The sequence below is a fragment of the Meriones unguiculatus genome, chromosome 11 (genome assembly GCF_030254825.1).
Source record: "Meriones unguiculatus strain TT.TT164.6M chromosome 11, Bangor_MerUng_6.1, whole genome shotgun sequence".
Taxonomy (NCBI): domain Eukaryota; kingdom Metazoa; phylum Chordata; class Mammalia; order Rodentia; family Muridae; genus Meriones; species Meriones unguiculatus.
In genome coordinates this window covers 2,543,998-2,560,037 of record NC_083359.1, presented here as the reverse complement: position 1 = coordinate 2,560,037, position 16,040 = coordinate 2,543,998, and the positions used below count along the sequence as shown (strand labels likewise).

Below are 16,040 nucleotides of genomic sequence, written 5' to 3'. Positions count from 1 at the left end.
AGCATCCACGTCAGGTGACCCACAACTGCCTGTAACTCCAGTTCCAGGCTATCTGACTCCCTTCTGGCCTCCCTGGGTACCTGCACGTGTTCGCCCGAGAGTGCGTGCGCACGCGCACACACGCGCACACACACACACACACACACACACACACGCACGTGTACATATAAACTAAAACAATTCTTTTTTAAATAACAGAAATCCCACTAATGAGGGGTATGGGAAAGTATGCCAACCAGGGAGGTCTGCTCCCCCAGACCTCCAGCCATGCCACCTACAGCACCCTGAATGAGAGAAGGCCCAGGACGGCGAGAGTGTCACCCGGTTCCCTCCCGTCCTCACCGCACTGAGGCAAACCCAGCCGACTTTCCTGTCTATCTCCTTTCCACCCTACCTAAAGAGAAAAATGCTCCTCCCACCCACACTAAAATCTCAACAGCTTTAAACAAAGAGCGGCCTTTGCACAAGCCTTTAGTTTTTAATGGCCGAGAGGTGGGGGGCCTGTTTTGTGTGCACTGCGGTTTCTTAGCTCCGTTGGGTCTAAGCGAAGTACAGAATTTCAGGTCGCCAGATTCCAAGCGTCCTTGAGAACAGCCCGGGACCAAGAAGGACAGAGTCATCCAGTAATGAATTTCAAATTATGCAATGGCTTTTCACCATTGAGGAACACCCAGTGGGGGCGTTAAAAACATTTTTTTTAAGATGGAGAGCAGCCATGGCAGGGGCACAGAATCTCCAGGACACACGTTAGAACGCTGGGCCCTCCCTCTCCCTCAGCCGGTGCCTGGCAGCCACCTGTGGCTTTCTCTCCTCCTCCCCACAGGCTGCCACAGGCATTGATCATGGGTTATGAATTTCAAACTCGAAGGATTTGTACTTTGCTCCAAGGAAAAACGTTCTGTTAGCCCAACAAATCAATAAAACCAACTACAAGAATGCGGTCTCCTTCATCCGCCTCCGGGGGAGCATGGAGCTCCGCTGAGCCTCCAGCTGAGCCTCGGGAGAGTCTCAGGCGGCGGGAGAGACTGTCCCGGCCCGGGCTCACGGGCTCACGGGGTGCCTGGACAGCAGCCGGGGCCGCCCGCGGCGCAGGCCGGTCCCCACGGCGGCGTCCCCCTCCAGCTTCTGTGCCCTCTCACTGCACCCTGTGCCCCTCTTCCTCTCGCCTCTGGCCACGCTGCCCTTGCGCCCTCGCCCCTCATGCCACCCGCCTTCCTTCCAGAGGCCGCTGCTCCCCAGCGCTCGCTCCCTCCCTCGCCCCACACACCTCACAGCGCCGACCCTCTCCTCCCTAGACCGACGGTTGGGTCACACCAACCAAGAAGCCGCCCCGCGTGGCCCTCCCAGGCTCCCTCCGTGGGCACGCGTCGCCATGGCAACCCGGGGCCGGGCGCGCAGCGGCGGGTCTGCGGACACCGCGCAGGCGCGCTGCTCCGCGGCCCCACCCCGGGAGCCTTTCCCGCGTGGACCTGAGACTAGAGGGCAAGGGGGCCGGGTCTGGACACCGCCGCGTCCCGGGGCCGGGGACGCGGGGCACGGCGTGGGGCCGGGCCGCAGGACTGGGCCGGAAGGGCGCGGCTGGATCCGCGGCCCCGCGGGGCGTGCAGGAGGCCGGGGCCGCGGCGGCCGGCCCAGGTGTGCGGCCGCGGCCTGCGCGGCGCCGGCAGGGGGCGCCCGGGGCCCCGCCGCGAGGCCCGCCGCCTTCTAGAAAGCTCCAGGATTTCCAAGCAGCCACGCTGCAGCTGGGGCCAGGGGAAAAGCCGGGGCTGGAGCACCCCTGCCCTCCCGCTGCTCCCGCTTCCGAGCCCGGATCGGGGCCGAGGGTGGCGGCGAGGCACGGGGAGGGGGAACGAGGGCAGGCTGGAACGGGATTTTTATTATTATTGTTGTTGTTTTCTTCTGAATCTGAGGCCTGGCTTTGAAAAGCATTGCTGGTCTGGGGGGCGAGCGAGAGGCGGGAACTCCCCGGGGAAGGTGACCCGGCCTGGGAGGAGCTTTGCTCTCCACAGGAACAAAGGCTGCCGCTCGCAGAGCCCTGGAGGGGCAGACCCGAACGGATGCTAGGGGGCGCTGCGCGGCCTGGTGGCTGGAAGGCGGGAAAGACAGCTGTCCCCCGGGGGTCGCGAGACGCTTCGGGGAGACGTGGGAAATGCCATGAGGAAGCAGAATCACGGGACTAGGGAGGCGCCCTCCCCGCTTCCATCAATAGTGCCTAATTAAGACAAAGCCAGCAGCAAGCCCACTGATTACATTTCCATGAGGAGCTAAATTGATGACATTTTCTTTGCTGGATGTGAAAAGAAGTTGGCACCTCAGCTCCCCCATTTTCACACCTGACAGGTCTCATTTTGCCAGTTTGGTGCTGCCGGAAGTGGCAATCCCTGGTACTCCTGGAGGCCAGCGTATTTATCTGTTTTCTGCGCCCTGACTCGAGCCACCATCCTTCCATAACTGACAGGTCCTTTTCACAGGCACCACTTCCAACCACCACCCCTCCCTTCACCGTTCGCCCTGTAGCTCCAGCTTCCCTCAGACTCTCGAACTCTGAGTCCTACCTCTGCCTCCTGGTGCTGGAATTACAGGGTGGCCACCACACCTGGCCGCCACCATTATCCTGAGGATGGGTTTCTGGGAGCTGATTTGTGTGGTCTTTGGCTGGCCCGAATCAGACTCCTGTTGCTGAGCGCAGGGACTGAAGGGAAGAGGCCCTGCCACACCCTCAAACCAGCTGCACAGCTCACGGGGCTGAGATGAAACACGAGGGTAATCTTCCAGCCAGATGGCGGAGAGGGCTGGTCAGGACCCCAAGGCACACGTCCCGAAGGACTGAACATTTGTGGGGAGGCTTGGGGTGCGGAGCCTCAAGGGTAGGTTCACAGATCCCTCTGGGAAAATAACTTGGCATAGACCCTTTTCTCTCCTGACTCCCCTCTCGACTGTGGCTGTGCCTAGGGATCCCAGCCCCCACATTATGCTAAATAGGTAATCAAACATCTTGCTTTGCTAATTACTGCTCAATCCGATTAAACGCTGCTGAAGCTCATCAACAGAGGTGGAGGTAGAGGGAAAGGATGAAGGGGGGCAGCCACAGCTGTGATGGGGTGCTTATCCCTAGGGGCTCTGGGGGACAGCTGAGAACCAGCCAGAGTGGCGAGCCCAAGCAAAGACCAAAGGAAAGAGGCTGACCACTTGGACCCTGGAGTCCCTTAGCGTGGGTGCCTCCTTCCAGCAACCTCTCCTCCAGAACCTTCAACACCCTCAGAACCCAGGCATCCGGCCATTCCCACAGCCACAGCCACCCACACACACCCCTGTCCCAGATTTAATAAGGTCTGTTCTCTCACTGTCAATATTTGATTTCTCAGAGCCATCTCCACGGAGAAGAGGGGCCCTTTCCTTCTTCCCCCCTACCTTGGTCCTTTTTGGCCCGCTCGTAGTCTCTTTGTGCTCCCAACCTTCTCTGAACTTACTGACTTAATGAAATGATATTAAAGTCTTAAGCAACTCCAAGAAGAATGGTTGCTATGGTGAAGGGAGTGGGCAGGACGCCTGGGTCCCTGAGGGGAGTAAGGGCTGAGAGGGAGAGGGGGCCGGAGGCTAAGAACTAGAAGCCACAGTCCCCAGTGGGTAATGGCAAATTTTGGGTGAGGTGAGGTGCCATACCTCTAGATCTTGGTAAGAAGCAGGGAGAGAGCCTTGGGTGCGAGGAGAAGATGGGAAGACAGATTCAAGGGGTCAGGGTCACTGGCTGACCAGAGTGTCCATCGAGAGAGGGGCCAGTCTGGGAGACGGGCCTCTGTGCCAGCAACCTCCCTGCTGCTCATGCCCTGGACCAGTCCCGTGAGAACCAGAGTGGATTCTGCTCCAGCCCCGACTCTCCCTTCTTCCCCTTTTTTCCACCAGCAACCCCCCACAGGTGATTTGTAGCTGATGCCTCCACCGTGGCAGGGGCCAGGGCAGGGTCACCCCGTGACATGAACGACTGAGGGCTTCCAAAGAGAAGAGGACACAGGCCAATGGATGGAGGCCCAAGCCCCACCACAGCTCCCCATCCCATCCCCTTCTCGCTCTCCTGGGGACCCTGGCCCAGCCCCAGTCCCCTTGGGGCGGTGGGAATGCAGGGACATTTGGCTGAGTCTGATTGATGAGGAAGGAGGCAGCCGTTGGCGCTCCAAGGCTGCTGTTTGCTGAGCACACAGATTCCTCACCACTCACTCACCAGCTGCTGCCCCCTGAGGCTGTTCGTGGGGCCCCACCCACCAGCCAGTGCCACTGGGGGAGCCGATGGCGATGGCAATGGGGAGAGGTAGGGAATCATCGGCTGCTTCAATTCCCTCGTGAGAACCACGGCTGCCTGGAACCTGGTGGCCTTGAACTCCTTGCAGGCCTCACCTGCCCTGGCCACACAGGACCCTTGATGCACAGAGGCCAGCGATTCTGTGCTCTGTTTCTAGCTCCTGCCTACCACTCCGAGAACAGGCAAACCAGCACCCTGCCTCCAAATCACCCTGCAGCCCCTCTCCAAGCCTGTCCACAGACCTCGAACCTCTCCCTGGGAAAGGGGGACATATCTGTGAGTGCCCACTTTCAATTTAGGCACACAGCCTCCCCCCATTCTAACTTAAATCTCAAGTTTATAACATCAACCATTCTTCACCAGACATTTCTATTGCTGTCTGTGAGGTGGCTCAGTAAGCAAAGGCACATGCTACAAACTGTGAGGACCAGCGTTCCATCCTGGCCACCCACATGGCAGAAGGACGGAGTGGAGCCCTGCAAACTTGGCCTCTGCCTTCCACACACGTGCCACGGCATGCATGCTCCTTGCCACACACACATGAACACAGTTTTTTGTTGTTCGTTGTTTGTTTTGTTTTTCCAGACAGGGTTTCTCTGTGTTAACCTGGCTGTCCGGGACTCACTCTGTAGACCAGGCTGGCCTCGAACTCACAAAATTCTGCATGCCTCTGCCTCCCAAGTGCTGGGATTAAAGGTGTATCGCCACCATGCCCAGTGAGCTGGAATTTAAAAACAAGAAATTCCTACTTGGAACCCTCAGCCTCGGTTCCCTTTGCTAACACTCCCCAACACAAACTCCAAACTGGGCGGAGTTGTGGCCTGCAGCTGCAGAGGCCGGCAAAGCCGGTGCCCGAGGCTCAGCACCGGGTAGCCTTGATCTTCTGTTGGGAAGGCCGCTTTCGCACCAAGGGCCCTAGCTTGCTTGCTTCTGTTAGTTCAGCTCTGCTTGCCGGCTCCGGACATGGCTCTTTGTTTGTTGTTTATTTCTTTTTTTAAATATATTTATTTATGTATGTATATGAGAGCTTTAGCGGCATGTACACGTGCATGACAGAACAGAACACCAGATCCCATTATAGATGGTCGTGAGCCACCATGTTGGTGCTGGGAATTGAACCCAGGATCTCTGGAAGAGTAGCCAGTGCTCTTAACTTCTGAGCCACCTCTCCAGCCCCTGGCTGTTGTTTATTTCATAGGTCACACTGGCCTCAAACTCACAAGCCTCTTCCCTCTCCACCTCCCAAGTGCTGCGAGTACAAGCTCTTGCCACCTCACACCTCACGTGCAGCTTCGCGCTCAGGATTTTGTGTCATAGGTTCCCAAAAGCTCAAAGCACCACCCTTGCCCTCCCAGGTGTAAAGAGTCCTGGAGGAGAACAACTAGTTCATACAGACAGGAAACAAAGGGAAGGGTGGAGCTACATGGCTGCTTGGATTCTCTTCTTTTCTTTTCTGTTTGTTTGAGACAGGGTCCAGCGTGGCTGTCCTGGAACTCACCCTGTTGATCAGGCTGACCTCCAACTCAAGAGATCTGCCTGCCTCTGCCTCCCGAGTACTGTGTGTGCACTCAGTGAACACACCTGACTAGCCCAGCCTCTGGACACTGCCCCTTTGCTGAGGCTAGGGACAGACAGGGAGCATCTGAAACAAGAATAAGGAAGGTGTCCTTGTTATTACCAAGCTAGGGACTTCTCTCCTTTCGCGCTTTCCCTGTTGGGGAAAAGGTCTGGGCTGTCTCACAGGGACCCTCTGACCCTGTTCCTCTGAGGTTGTTTGTTTGCCTCAGGGTCCCACCCACCCAGTCCAGGCTGGCTTCAAAGTCTTCCCATATCAGCCTCAATATCTATTTTCATGAACTGAATGGTAATTTGCTGTTCCCCATCAAAACGTGGACTGCAGGCGGGGTGCGGTGCGGTGCACACGCCTTTAATCCCAACCCTGGGGAGGCAGGGGCAGGAGAATCTCTGTAAGTTAGAGGCCATCTGATCTACAAAGCAGCTCCAGAGCAGCCAGAGCCCTGTTACTCAGAGAACCTTGTCTTGAAAAACCAAGCCAAAAAACTAATTCTTTAAATTGTGAACTTCAGAGGCTCAACACTGGACCAGAAATGGCTTCGCACACCTTTAGCCCCAGCATTCACGAAGCGAAGGCAGGCAGACCTCTGAGCCAATCCTGGTCTCTATGTATACGATAGAACTCTGACGCATGTCTCTCTCCGTGTGTTTCTCTGTGTGGCCCTCGTTGGCCTGGAACTCACAGAGATCCACCTGCCTCTGCCTCCTGAGTCCTGGGTGTGCGCCGTCTCACTCCGCAAAGCCTTAAAATCAAACAAACAACATGGTTCTAGGCCAACCTGGACTACAGTAAGAGCCTGCCTCAAAGGTGAGAGGAAGGCTAGAGAGACGTAGTGATGAAGAGCACTTACTGCTCTTGCGAAGGACCAGGCTTTGTTTCCTGCGCTTACAGGAGGCTCAACAACTCTGTAACTCTGCTTAGAGTGTATTTGAGGCCCTCGTGACCTCCTCAGGCATGAGACACAGACTGGGTACACAAACATACACGCAGGTAATAATATTCAAATTAAATACATCTGGTTTTTTTTTTTAATCTTTTTTTTTTTTCAAATTAAATCTTAAACAACAAAAAAAGTGGACTTGGGCTGGGGATATGGCTCAAGGATAGCACACTTGTCACCATGTTCAAGGCTCTCTGACAGTAGCGCTACAGGGGGCATAAAAACATTAAATAAACAAACAAAAAAAAGACTTTATGAAGCAGAGGTTTTGCCTTGGCACATAAGGCTGAAGAGGCACCAGGACACAGCAGACACCATGCTCAAGTGACTGAGCGAACAAATGGATGCCGGTGGCCCCACCCTCCTATTCTGGTCATAGTTGTTACCCTGGGACGGTGTGTGTTTGTGTGTGTGTGTGTGTGTGTGTGTGTGTACGTGTATTCAGAAAGCCAACAGATGGCATGTGTGGTTCTATGTGGAAGCCACCAGCATTTGCAAAAAGCTTAGAAGACGGGCAAGTCGCTGCGCGTGCAAAAGGCTGTAGGTGCTGTGAATGTCAGGTGGTTGGCAGGGGGTCTGTGGATGCCAGCGCTCAGAGGGGGTGTGTCCCAGGGGCTGAGGGGTGTGCGCAGTTTCCCTTCCCAGCTGTGCATCTGTCCCCAGGTGTCTTCCTGTCTCTCTGCCTGTTGTGATGTCCTGGTTGCTTTGGTGATGCGTTTGTCCTGGAGACCATTTATCTCCATTCCTCTCCCGTCTTGTCCCCACCTGTACCTCTGGATGGATGTGTCACGGGTGCTCTCAGAGCCCTTGTCCCCTCACACTCCCAGCCCTGCCCCAGTCTTGGACCCCTCCCTTTCTCAGTGGGCCCTGTTGCTGGGCTCTGTGTTGCCATAGTGACGGTTGCCAAGTCCCTGAGGCTGATAGCCAGCGATGGGGCTGTCGGCTCCATCCACGCGGGAGGCTGAGGGGGGCTTCCCATTGTGTAGAGAAGGGGATGTTTCCAAGACAACCAACCCCCACTAAGGGCCAGGACCAGCCCTTCCGACCCCCCCGAGCCTCCCCATTTTGGGCAGCTCCAGTGTGGGCTCCGAAGGCAAGAGGAAATTCCGCACAGCCCTGTACCTGCTCTCCCAGTTTTCAACTCCCTCCTTCAGTACCTACACCTCAGAGGGCCCAGGCATCTTGCTGAGATGGATAGGGGTCTTGGTGAGGAGAGAAGGGGGACCCCTTGACCTCCAGGCAGATGGGAGACAGTGGGAGGGAACCTTCAGTCCGGGGAGGGCAGCCGGGGCAGAGGTTGTGACCCTGCAGATTCGCTCCAGTGACGTTCCTGATGGCAGCTTTTGTGGCTGGAGAATGGGGTTGGGTCGAGGGGGATGGGCACCTGGGCTTTTGGGAAGAGGAGCCTGGGGTGTGGGTATATGAGTGGACACACTTGATGCCTGGGTCCCTGGGGTCTTCCTGCTCGAGCCCTTCCTTTGGTCACACCGTCCCCAAGGCAGAGGAAGCTTGGGTAGGGGCAGTAGGGAACAGACCCCCACACAGTGCAGCTCACGTGAGTGTCCTCTCCCGCATGCTTGGTTTAGCATGGCACGCCCTCCCACGTGTGACACCAGGCCTTCAGCAGGCCCTCTACAGGTGGCTGCCTTCCTTGGCCTTCTGAGCCCGTGATTCCCTCTCCACAAACTGGCCTCCTCACCACTCCAGCCAGCGCTCTCCTTCCTTGGACCCCGGGTGACCCAGTCTCGGCTCAAAAGCCATTCCGGCCCCCAGATTCACCTCCAATCATTTTCCAGCCTCCTCGTCAACTTTTAAAGTTTTTTATTTTTTTTTTTCCTGTTTTTGTTGTTGTTCAAATTTCCCTTTTACAGTAAAACTATTGAGGTGACGGCCATACCCCGCCACCTCCCCCATGGCAATACCAACTTCCTGTTCCCTGGAAGGAGCTGGGAACTACAGTGCCAGAGAGATGCCTTGACCTCCGGTGGACAGAGCAGCCATCTTGGCTGCTTATTGAGGTGGCCAACTTGGTGCCTAAGGGCAGCTTTGAGCCTAATAAAACTGAGCTGGGAGGAAACTGAGGCAACAGCCCACTGTGCACTAAAGAGCAGGAAGAGGTATAGGCTTGTCACTATGGAAACAGCAACCAGTGCTAAAAAACTGCCACCAGCTAGCCCAGTCAGTAGGCCACCCCTCAGCAGGCCACCCCTCAGCCACCAGGAAGGTGCTGTGTTGGGTTTGAAGGGAGGAAAGAATGAACAAGACAGCCGTCTGGTTACCAGGGGACAACATGTGGGTTCTGGGGGTAGTCCTGTTGATCAACAGAGATTATACTGGGGTACAGGAAGGGGAGAACAAGACAAATGGGCCTGCCACAGCAGGTGGCAGCCATCTTAGCTGTCCTAAAGATCCGCACAGAGCACAAGGGAAGGGAGATCCTTGGGAAGTGCCACTGAATACTAAGAAAACTCAGTCCACAACTGTCCTCTCACAGTGGTAAGTTCCAGCTTCCTCCTGAAACAGGAAGTTCCTCCTGCCCCTTCCTCCACAGGGTAAGAACCATCCACTTCCTGTGCCCTGCCCCCACCCCCACCACCTTCCCAGACTAAGCCACTTGGAATTCCAGCCAGACCACTTCCTGTTTCAGAAGCGCGACTTCCTGTCCTGGATGAAGGCACTTCCAGTTCCTGCTGCTCTGCTTCTGCCACTTCCAGGCCATTTTCTGTCCAGGCCTGGCCACTTCTTGCCTGGAGCCAGTCACTTCCTGTCTGAGGCCATTCGGCATCAGGTCAAGTCCACAATGCCCCCACTGGTCCATATCTTGCTTTCAGCCACTGGACACCTCTTCTCACGGTAGTGGTTGTGACCGGGTAACCACCCCAAATGGCTGGAGTAAGTTCACAGAAGGGCAGGGAAAGAGGCCCCGTGCCCATGCCCGGAGTGGGGGGGGGGAATCTTTCCCCCCAAGAGCCCCCGACTTTTGGCAGACCCAGGGGAGCAGTTGGTATGAAAAGTTGAAAAGGGCCAAGAGCCGAGTGGAGAGACACTTTGATGCCCCAACCCAGGAGACACGTGAGAGGCACAGGAAGGACAAGAAGCCAAGAGGGTAAAAAGGAGATGCAAGGAGGAGGAGGCTAGGGAGGAGGAAGAGAACAGACCTAGAGACAGGAGAGAGAGAGAGAATAAGAGATAGAGAGAAGAGAAAAACAGTGAGAGGCAGAAAGAGGTGCCAACCAAAAGACAGACTGTCCCCACCCTGCTCGGTGGGTGAGGGAACAAGGGCACCTGTGTCGTGGTTAAAGGAGGCTGAGCCTGTGCCCCCTTCCCTAAGAGGCAGAGACAGGCATGCCCACAGCCAAACAGGGGTCGGGGAGGGCAGGAAGAGGTGGCGTGGTTCTTAAGGGATCCTAAAATAGCCAGGAGGAGCCAGGGGGCTGGTGGGGCAGAGGGGGCTGAGGTTATGGCGCAGGTGTCCTCACACCGTGAGTTAAGCTGGAGGAGCACCCGTGGACGGCTGGATTGAGGAGAGCCAGGCGGGAGGAGCCCTCATACCTTATAGTAGATGTTCGGAGGGCTCTGGGGGGGCCCGTCCTGCACAATGTATACGGGGTGCCCGTAGTCGCCACTCACCTTCTCATAGTGGGGGCAGAAGGGGGGGTCTGCAGCCCCCCCACCCCGCAGGGCTATCCCTAGCTCCCCAGGCTCAGCCTCCCGAGGTCCCAGCCCCCCTCCACCACCCAGGCCCAGAGACCCTCCCCTCCCAAAGGAGCCAGGACCAGGGTGGCGACTCTCCGAAGGCTTGGCCCGCCGTCTCCGCCAACACATGGCACCCCCAGCCCCTGCCACGCCCAGCAAGAGCAGCGCCAGCCCCCCTGCGGCCCCAGCCACCGCGGGCATGCTGGGAGGGGGCAGGGGGCCTTCAGCACCCCGGGTTGCATTGCTGTTGGGGTCACCTGGCAGGGAAGGGGTGAAGGAGGAAAGAGGGGGAGGGGCTGAAGGAGCCATCTGGATATCGGATACACCCAGCCCTGGGGGTCCCCAATGGGCTTCCCCAGCAGTGCCCAGGTCCCTTAGGAACCCAGCATTCCCTCCCCCAAGGCCCAGATCCAAATCCAGGTGTCCGGCCTCCAGCTCCCATGTAGTCCTCCCCACTGCTCTGACAGCGCTGATTGAAGCACTGACTTGGCTAATTAGTTCTAATTGAGTCTTTTCCTCATTTGGCTTCCCCTCCCTCCCAGCCTCCCAGCCTCTCTTCTCCTCTTTCCTGTATCGCCGCCCCCAAAACGAGAGAGGGAGGGCAGGAGAGGGTGAAGGCAGGGCAGCTGGGGTCTGACGGCAGGAGGCAGGGGCTGGCTCCCGGTTCCTACCTGGCAGGCTGTCCTTCCCGGGTTCCAGGCTGTGAGCTGCCCCTCGGTCCCTCTCCATGGGCACCTCAGACACAGGTTTCCGGGGTACAGCCCCTCCTCGGGGACCTGAGGATGGGGAAGATGCAAGGGAGAGTGTCCTGAGAGGAGCGCCCTTGACTTGCACGGACCATCTGAAGCTCCCTCAGCTCCGAGCGGGCGTACCCCAGCCCCACTCACTTTGTCCCACGCGCAGAAGCACCTTCATACCCCTCGTTAGACACACGCCTCCCTGCAAGCTCTCCAGGCCTTCCCGGGTCCCATCTGACGTGGCTGAGGACAACAACAGGGGAAGAAGTCAGCAATCCTGGGGCCTAGCCCCCCGCCCCCGCTCCGGGGGGACCCTGCTGGTGCACAGTGGTGGGTTCCAGGGGTCCTCCCTTCCCCACCCTCCGTCCCAGGGACACTCTATTTGCCCCTGCCTCTGCCTGGCAGTACCAATGATGTAGTAATCGTGGTGGGACCGGAACTCATGGCCCCAGAGGTTAGGGCTGTACTCCTGGAACTTGATGGTGAAGCGGAGGTCCAGGTCTGGCCGGTCACAGGTGAGAAGGAGGTTTGGGGCGGGGGGTGCCTCACAGCGCCGACCCTGGGCACCCCCTACTAGATACAGTTTGTAGAACTCATAACTGGGAGAGGAGTGGGGGCCAGGAGGCCGGGCCCGGGGGCAAAGGAGGTCTAGCCGGTCCCCAATCTGAGGGTAGAGCACGTAGCCGCCCTCTGCCTGGAACCTGGAGGGAAGACAAGGTAGACTGGAAAGAGATGCCAGGGGGTGGTGCCCGAAGCGCCCCTCTCTCCCTCCCGACCCTCTAGGACGGCGACTCTGAGCTCCCGCCCACCGCCTTTGTCTGAGTCCTGTGTTCAGTGAATGTGGGCACCACGCTCACATCAGAAGCAGCAGGACACCAGGCTCAGAGGTCTCCTGCCCCTTGGTGTGCCCAAATGCACTCTTCAGCCCGCCCTCGCCACATGCACACTGCCATCTCCCGCTCCATCACTGGTGCGGTTGCCATGGCAACAGGATGCCAGTTACCAAGGAGCTGGCCTCTCTGGAACCACACAGCCTACCCCTCCCAGGTGATTTCACTATTCCACAGCAGTCAACCGTGGGGGTGGGACCTCCCCTCCTCCAGGCCACCACTGAATTTCAGGGCAAAGGGGGCAAGGAAGAGGTTGGGTTGGGAGGGGGGGGTTGATCTGGACCAGTTTCCCAAGTTAGTCAGTTAAGGAGACGTGTGGCAAACAAACACTGGTTTGGCACTGACCAAAATGGAGCTGGTGAGAACCAAAGTGTAAGGGCTAACCACCAGGCCATTCTCCCTCCTGCATTCCACCTCGGGGCTTAAACTTTCTGAGGAAAGTGCTTTCCTGCTCCGGAGTTGAAGTAGTCGGCTTCTGTCATCCCAGCTGACACAGCCCAGCAGCCTCTCCTTGGCCATTTAGGCAGGAGACTCTTGGGCCCCTCATAGCCACAACTTGCCTGTCACTGCAAACTGTACCTCTGTAGTTGAAGCCGGGTCCCAGGACACTGTGGCCTGGCATCTTTCCAGACTCCAACTGACCAGCTCTCACCCAGCATCCGAAAGAGCCTCTGAGCGCCCTAGTGCCCTGTCTCAGGCCTATCAGGGTCGCCCAATTTATAGCCTCAGGCTGCATGGGCTACCCAAAACTGCAGCCAGGAGTTGTTGGCAAGTGGGAGCACCTGAGATTATCCCTGAGATGCAAGAGGGAGGGGAGGTAGCGGGATTGGGACAGGGCAGGGAGGCCAGGAAGCAAAACCCGAAAACAAACAAAAAGCCAGCTCTACCTCTCCTTTCCTGACTATAGAATATGTCCAAATACCTGGCCTCTAGTCCTGCTAACAGCTCTAAGGACTGAAGATACAAATGCAGAGAGGTCAGGGTGCCTAAGGCCACAGGGTTGCTGTCAGTGGAGCTGGGATGAAGACCAAGCACCTGATGAACTCTCAGTTCGCTCCCTGCCACCACCTCTCACAACCTCCCTCAGGGAAGGAGGAAGTTTCTGAAACAGAACTCTTGGGCTGATGGAAGCAGAAAATGCCATGGTGGCCAGTCACGCCGATGACCTCCCATGGGTTCTGCCTGCCCTGTGTGGCTGACCCTTGGCCTCCTCAATGCAAAGCAAGCATGCCAGGAAACAGAGTCCCCGATGGGAGAGTCTGCAGCCAAGATGACAGGAGAGGGCAATGGCCCTCTCAGGAGCCCAGGGGCAAGAGGAAAAGAGGGAGGCTTGAGGACGCTCCAGAAAGAACCCTCCAAACCAGGGACACAGGGCCATACTCCAGCTGACAAGTTGTTCAGCCAAAGGTTCACTAGTCTCTGGCTGTGAGCACAGACTGAGGGTCAAGGAACCCTGCGTGGGCGGTTGTACAGCCCCAAACTGAACCCCCTTCCACCTCATGTCCAACACCCAGCGCCTCCTGGGAGCCTGGCGCCCCTGCCCTTCCCCTCCGAGCCTCAGAAGCACCCATTCAGCACCTCTCTCCCGAGAGCTGACATTAACCAGGCTCCCTTCAGCCCACATGACACAGCTCTCCTTCAGATCCAAACAGCTACTCCACTGCCCTCTCGCCGCCCGTGAACTTTTTTTTATCTTTGCCCCTTTAAGGTCTCCCAACTCCTGACACATGGCATCACCACCCACAACCAGCCAGCTCTGAGACTCAGTCTGCCTCCGAAGATCATTGCTCTGTCTTGTAACCTGTCGCCTCACCTCGGCGCCACAGCCAGCACCTTCCGCCAGCCTCCTCCCAGCTCGGAACCCAAGCCCCGGAGTCTCAAAGCTTCCAAACCCCTCACCCCCGGGACTGGAGTCTCCCCATCCCAGGCCGCTCACCTCTTATTCGCCGAGTTCCAGTAGACGGGCTCCAGGCTGAGTCCAGACACCAGCCCCGCAAAACCTAGCAGCAGCAGGGCCCCGACTTGCACACCCCCTGGCCCAAAATGGGGGGCCCCCATGACCCTGCCAAGGCCTGGGGGCGGGGCACCAACTCCCCCAAAGTCTCCTACCCCCGAGGGTGGTACCACGCTGTGGAGCCCCAGTCACCCTGGTGGGTGGCCGGTCACCCCCAGCTCGCACAAGGACCCTCTTTTCTGCCGTGCCTGCGCCCCGGCTCCAGAGCGCTCAGCCCCGCAAGAACCCTTGCAGGGGCCGTCTGCAGGCGCCCTACGCGCCCCCGGCCCACGCGCCAGCACCTCGGGATTTGTGCGCCCGGCTACATGGGGGACATGGGGGGCCGAGGGCCGGGCGGGGCGGCATGGGGCGCCGGGCGAGGCAGCGAGGAAGGGGACACCGAGCCGGAGCCCCAGCCTCGCCGGGATTGAGGGCAGCGGGCTAAGGGAGGAAACCAGTCCCGAGCCCAGGAGGGGGGAGTTAAAGGAGAGGCGGGGAGGGGGAGAGCATGGCGGAGGGAAAAACCGGAGCTGGAGCTCAGGCGGAGCGGGCGCCGCATCCTGCGGCCCACGCCCCCCACACCTCCCTCACCTCGCGCACCACCCGTCCTCCACCCCGCCTGGCGGGTCTCTCACGCCCCCTTTGTCTCTCGCAGTGTCCGTCTCTGGCCGAGGTTCGGCTTTGCTTTCCTTCCCGCCCTCTTGATGGCCCGAGCGGTTGGACTCTTCCTCGCTAGCATCCAGAAAGGCTCTTGCCCTCTCCGCCCCGAAAACCCTTCCCCCTTTGCTCCCGCAGCCTGCTCCCCTTCCATTCCAGAGCACCACGGCTGCATCCCAGCCGCCCGGGGAGGATACTGATAACCTTGAAGGCTGGGCGCTTCACCAGGTCCGGCTACATGGAGGGCCTACCTGTGTGAAGTGGGAGGGGGCAGAGCTACTCAGGGTGAGAGGGCCCGTGACTTGCCCAAGGTCACCCGGGGAGTTCAGGAAAACCCGAAAACCCAGCCTAGGCTGCGGAAGCCCCTTTCCTGGGCTCCTTTTGTCCCGGCTTCTCTGACCCTTTGCTGTTTTCCGTGGACTAGGTGAAGAGAGCGGGAGTACACTTTGGCCCTTCTTAGGCGATCATGGAGAGGAGACCGGGAGAGGAAAGGGGGTACCTATAACCCCAAAGCTGCAACCCACAGGAAGGGCTGTTTCCAATTATCCTGGGGGAAGGGAGGAGCTGCCTTCTTGGGTGTAAGAACTGAGGCTTTCAGCACCTCCCGGCAGGGCTGACATTCCTCTCCTTCCTGCTCAATCCTCCACAGACTGCTCCTTCCCCTTTGAGTAAGGTCCCCGGCAGGCCGCCCCCGTTGACAGCATCTCTTCAAAGACTCCCTTTCTGGGTGTTTGACAAGGTGTGCTGGGAGGGGGAGACTGGACAGATGGAGAAGCAGGCACGAGGAACGCCAAGCCGAACAAGAAAGGCCCTTGCCCTGGCACTGCCTTCTACAGGGAGACCGGTATGAAGCTGTGTTTTCCCATCTCCTCCTTTCCGGGTGCTCTTGACTCTGTCTACTGGGGTGAAGTGGGGTACAGTGCTCTTGTGCCCTTCCCCTCTGCAGCTGGAAGATGGTAAAGAATACGGTGTGCAGCCCTCAGCGCCGACCTGTCACGGTCACACTCAAAAGTCTGCGTGCAGCTCCTGCCACCCCTGCTCAGGCCGGCTCACCCTGACCCCTGGTGCAGCTACCTCAGGAGTGAGATTTCAAACAGGTTTGCTCCTCAGTTTACCAAGTTGCCTAGCAACCATCCAGTCAATGGCAGGAGGCCCCACCCCACCTACTTGACTTCACACCATGCTCAGCACCTCATTGGCTCCCGCCTGGTCCCACCTCTCAACCCCTGGTTTTGGGAACAATATGCCAGACCC

At 58.1% G+C, this 16,040-nt stretch overlaps 2 protein-coding genes across 3 annotated transcripts in view; both read right to left on the bottom strand.

Moving 5' to 3' along the window:
* Window positions 1-1,408, bottom strand: part of Dnah2 (dynein axonemal heavy chain 2) — a 110,009-nt gene extending 108,601 nt beyond the window's left edge. Inside the window, exon 1 of the mRNA XM_060365002.1 lies at window positions 1,268-1,408. The gene's annotated coding sequence lies outside the window, so the exon portion shown is untranslated. The remainder of the gene's footprint in view (window positions 1-1,267) is intronic.
* A 7,209-nt stretch (window positions 1,409-8,617) lies between these two features.
* Efnb3 (ephrin B3) lies at window positions 8,618-14,910 on the bottom strand. 2 transcript variants are annotated; one of them, XM_021648218.2, is made up of 5 exons: window positions 14,073-14,910; window positions 11,655-11,947; window positions 11,397-11,489; window positions 11,181-11,285; window positions 8,618-10,766 (listed from the first exon to the last, which is right to left on the bottom strand). In XM_021648218.2, the coding sequence occupies exons 1-5, from the start codon at window positions 14,192-14,194 to the stop codon at window positions 10,360-10,362; spliced, it is 1,020 nt and encodes a 339-aa protein (XP_021503893.1). In that variant the 5' UTR covers window positions 14,195-14,910; the 3' UTR covers window positions 8,618-10,359. The 2 variants fall into 2 exon arrangements, with proteins under 2 accessions (XP_021503893.1, XP_021503894.1); XM_021648219.2 differs by having other exon boundaries at window positions 8,618-9,971; window positions 14,073-14,893.
* Window positions 14,911-16,040: the final 1,130 nt, after the last annotated feature.

What these genes read in the sequence shown, in the direction of transcription:
- Efnb3 (XM_021648218.2), bottom strand. Translation starts at nt 14,194, where the DNA reads ATGGGGGCCCCCCATTTTGGGCCAGGGGGTGTGCAAGTCGGGGCCCTG. An exon ending in TGGAACTCGGCGAATAAGAG is followed by an intron (nt 11,948 to 14,072) that starts GTGAGCGGCCTG and finishes TCTTCCCTCCAG; the next exon opens with GTTCCAGGCAGAGGGCGGCT. An exon ending in GCTTCTGCGCGTGGGACAAA is followed by an intron (nt 11,286 to 11,396) that starts GTGAGTGGGGCT and finishes CCCCATCCTCAG; the next exon opens with GTCCCCGAGGAGGGGCTGTA.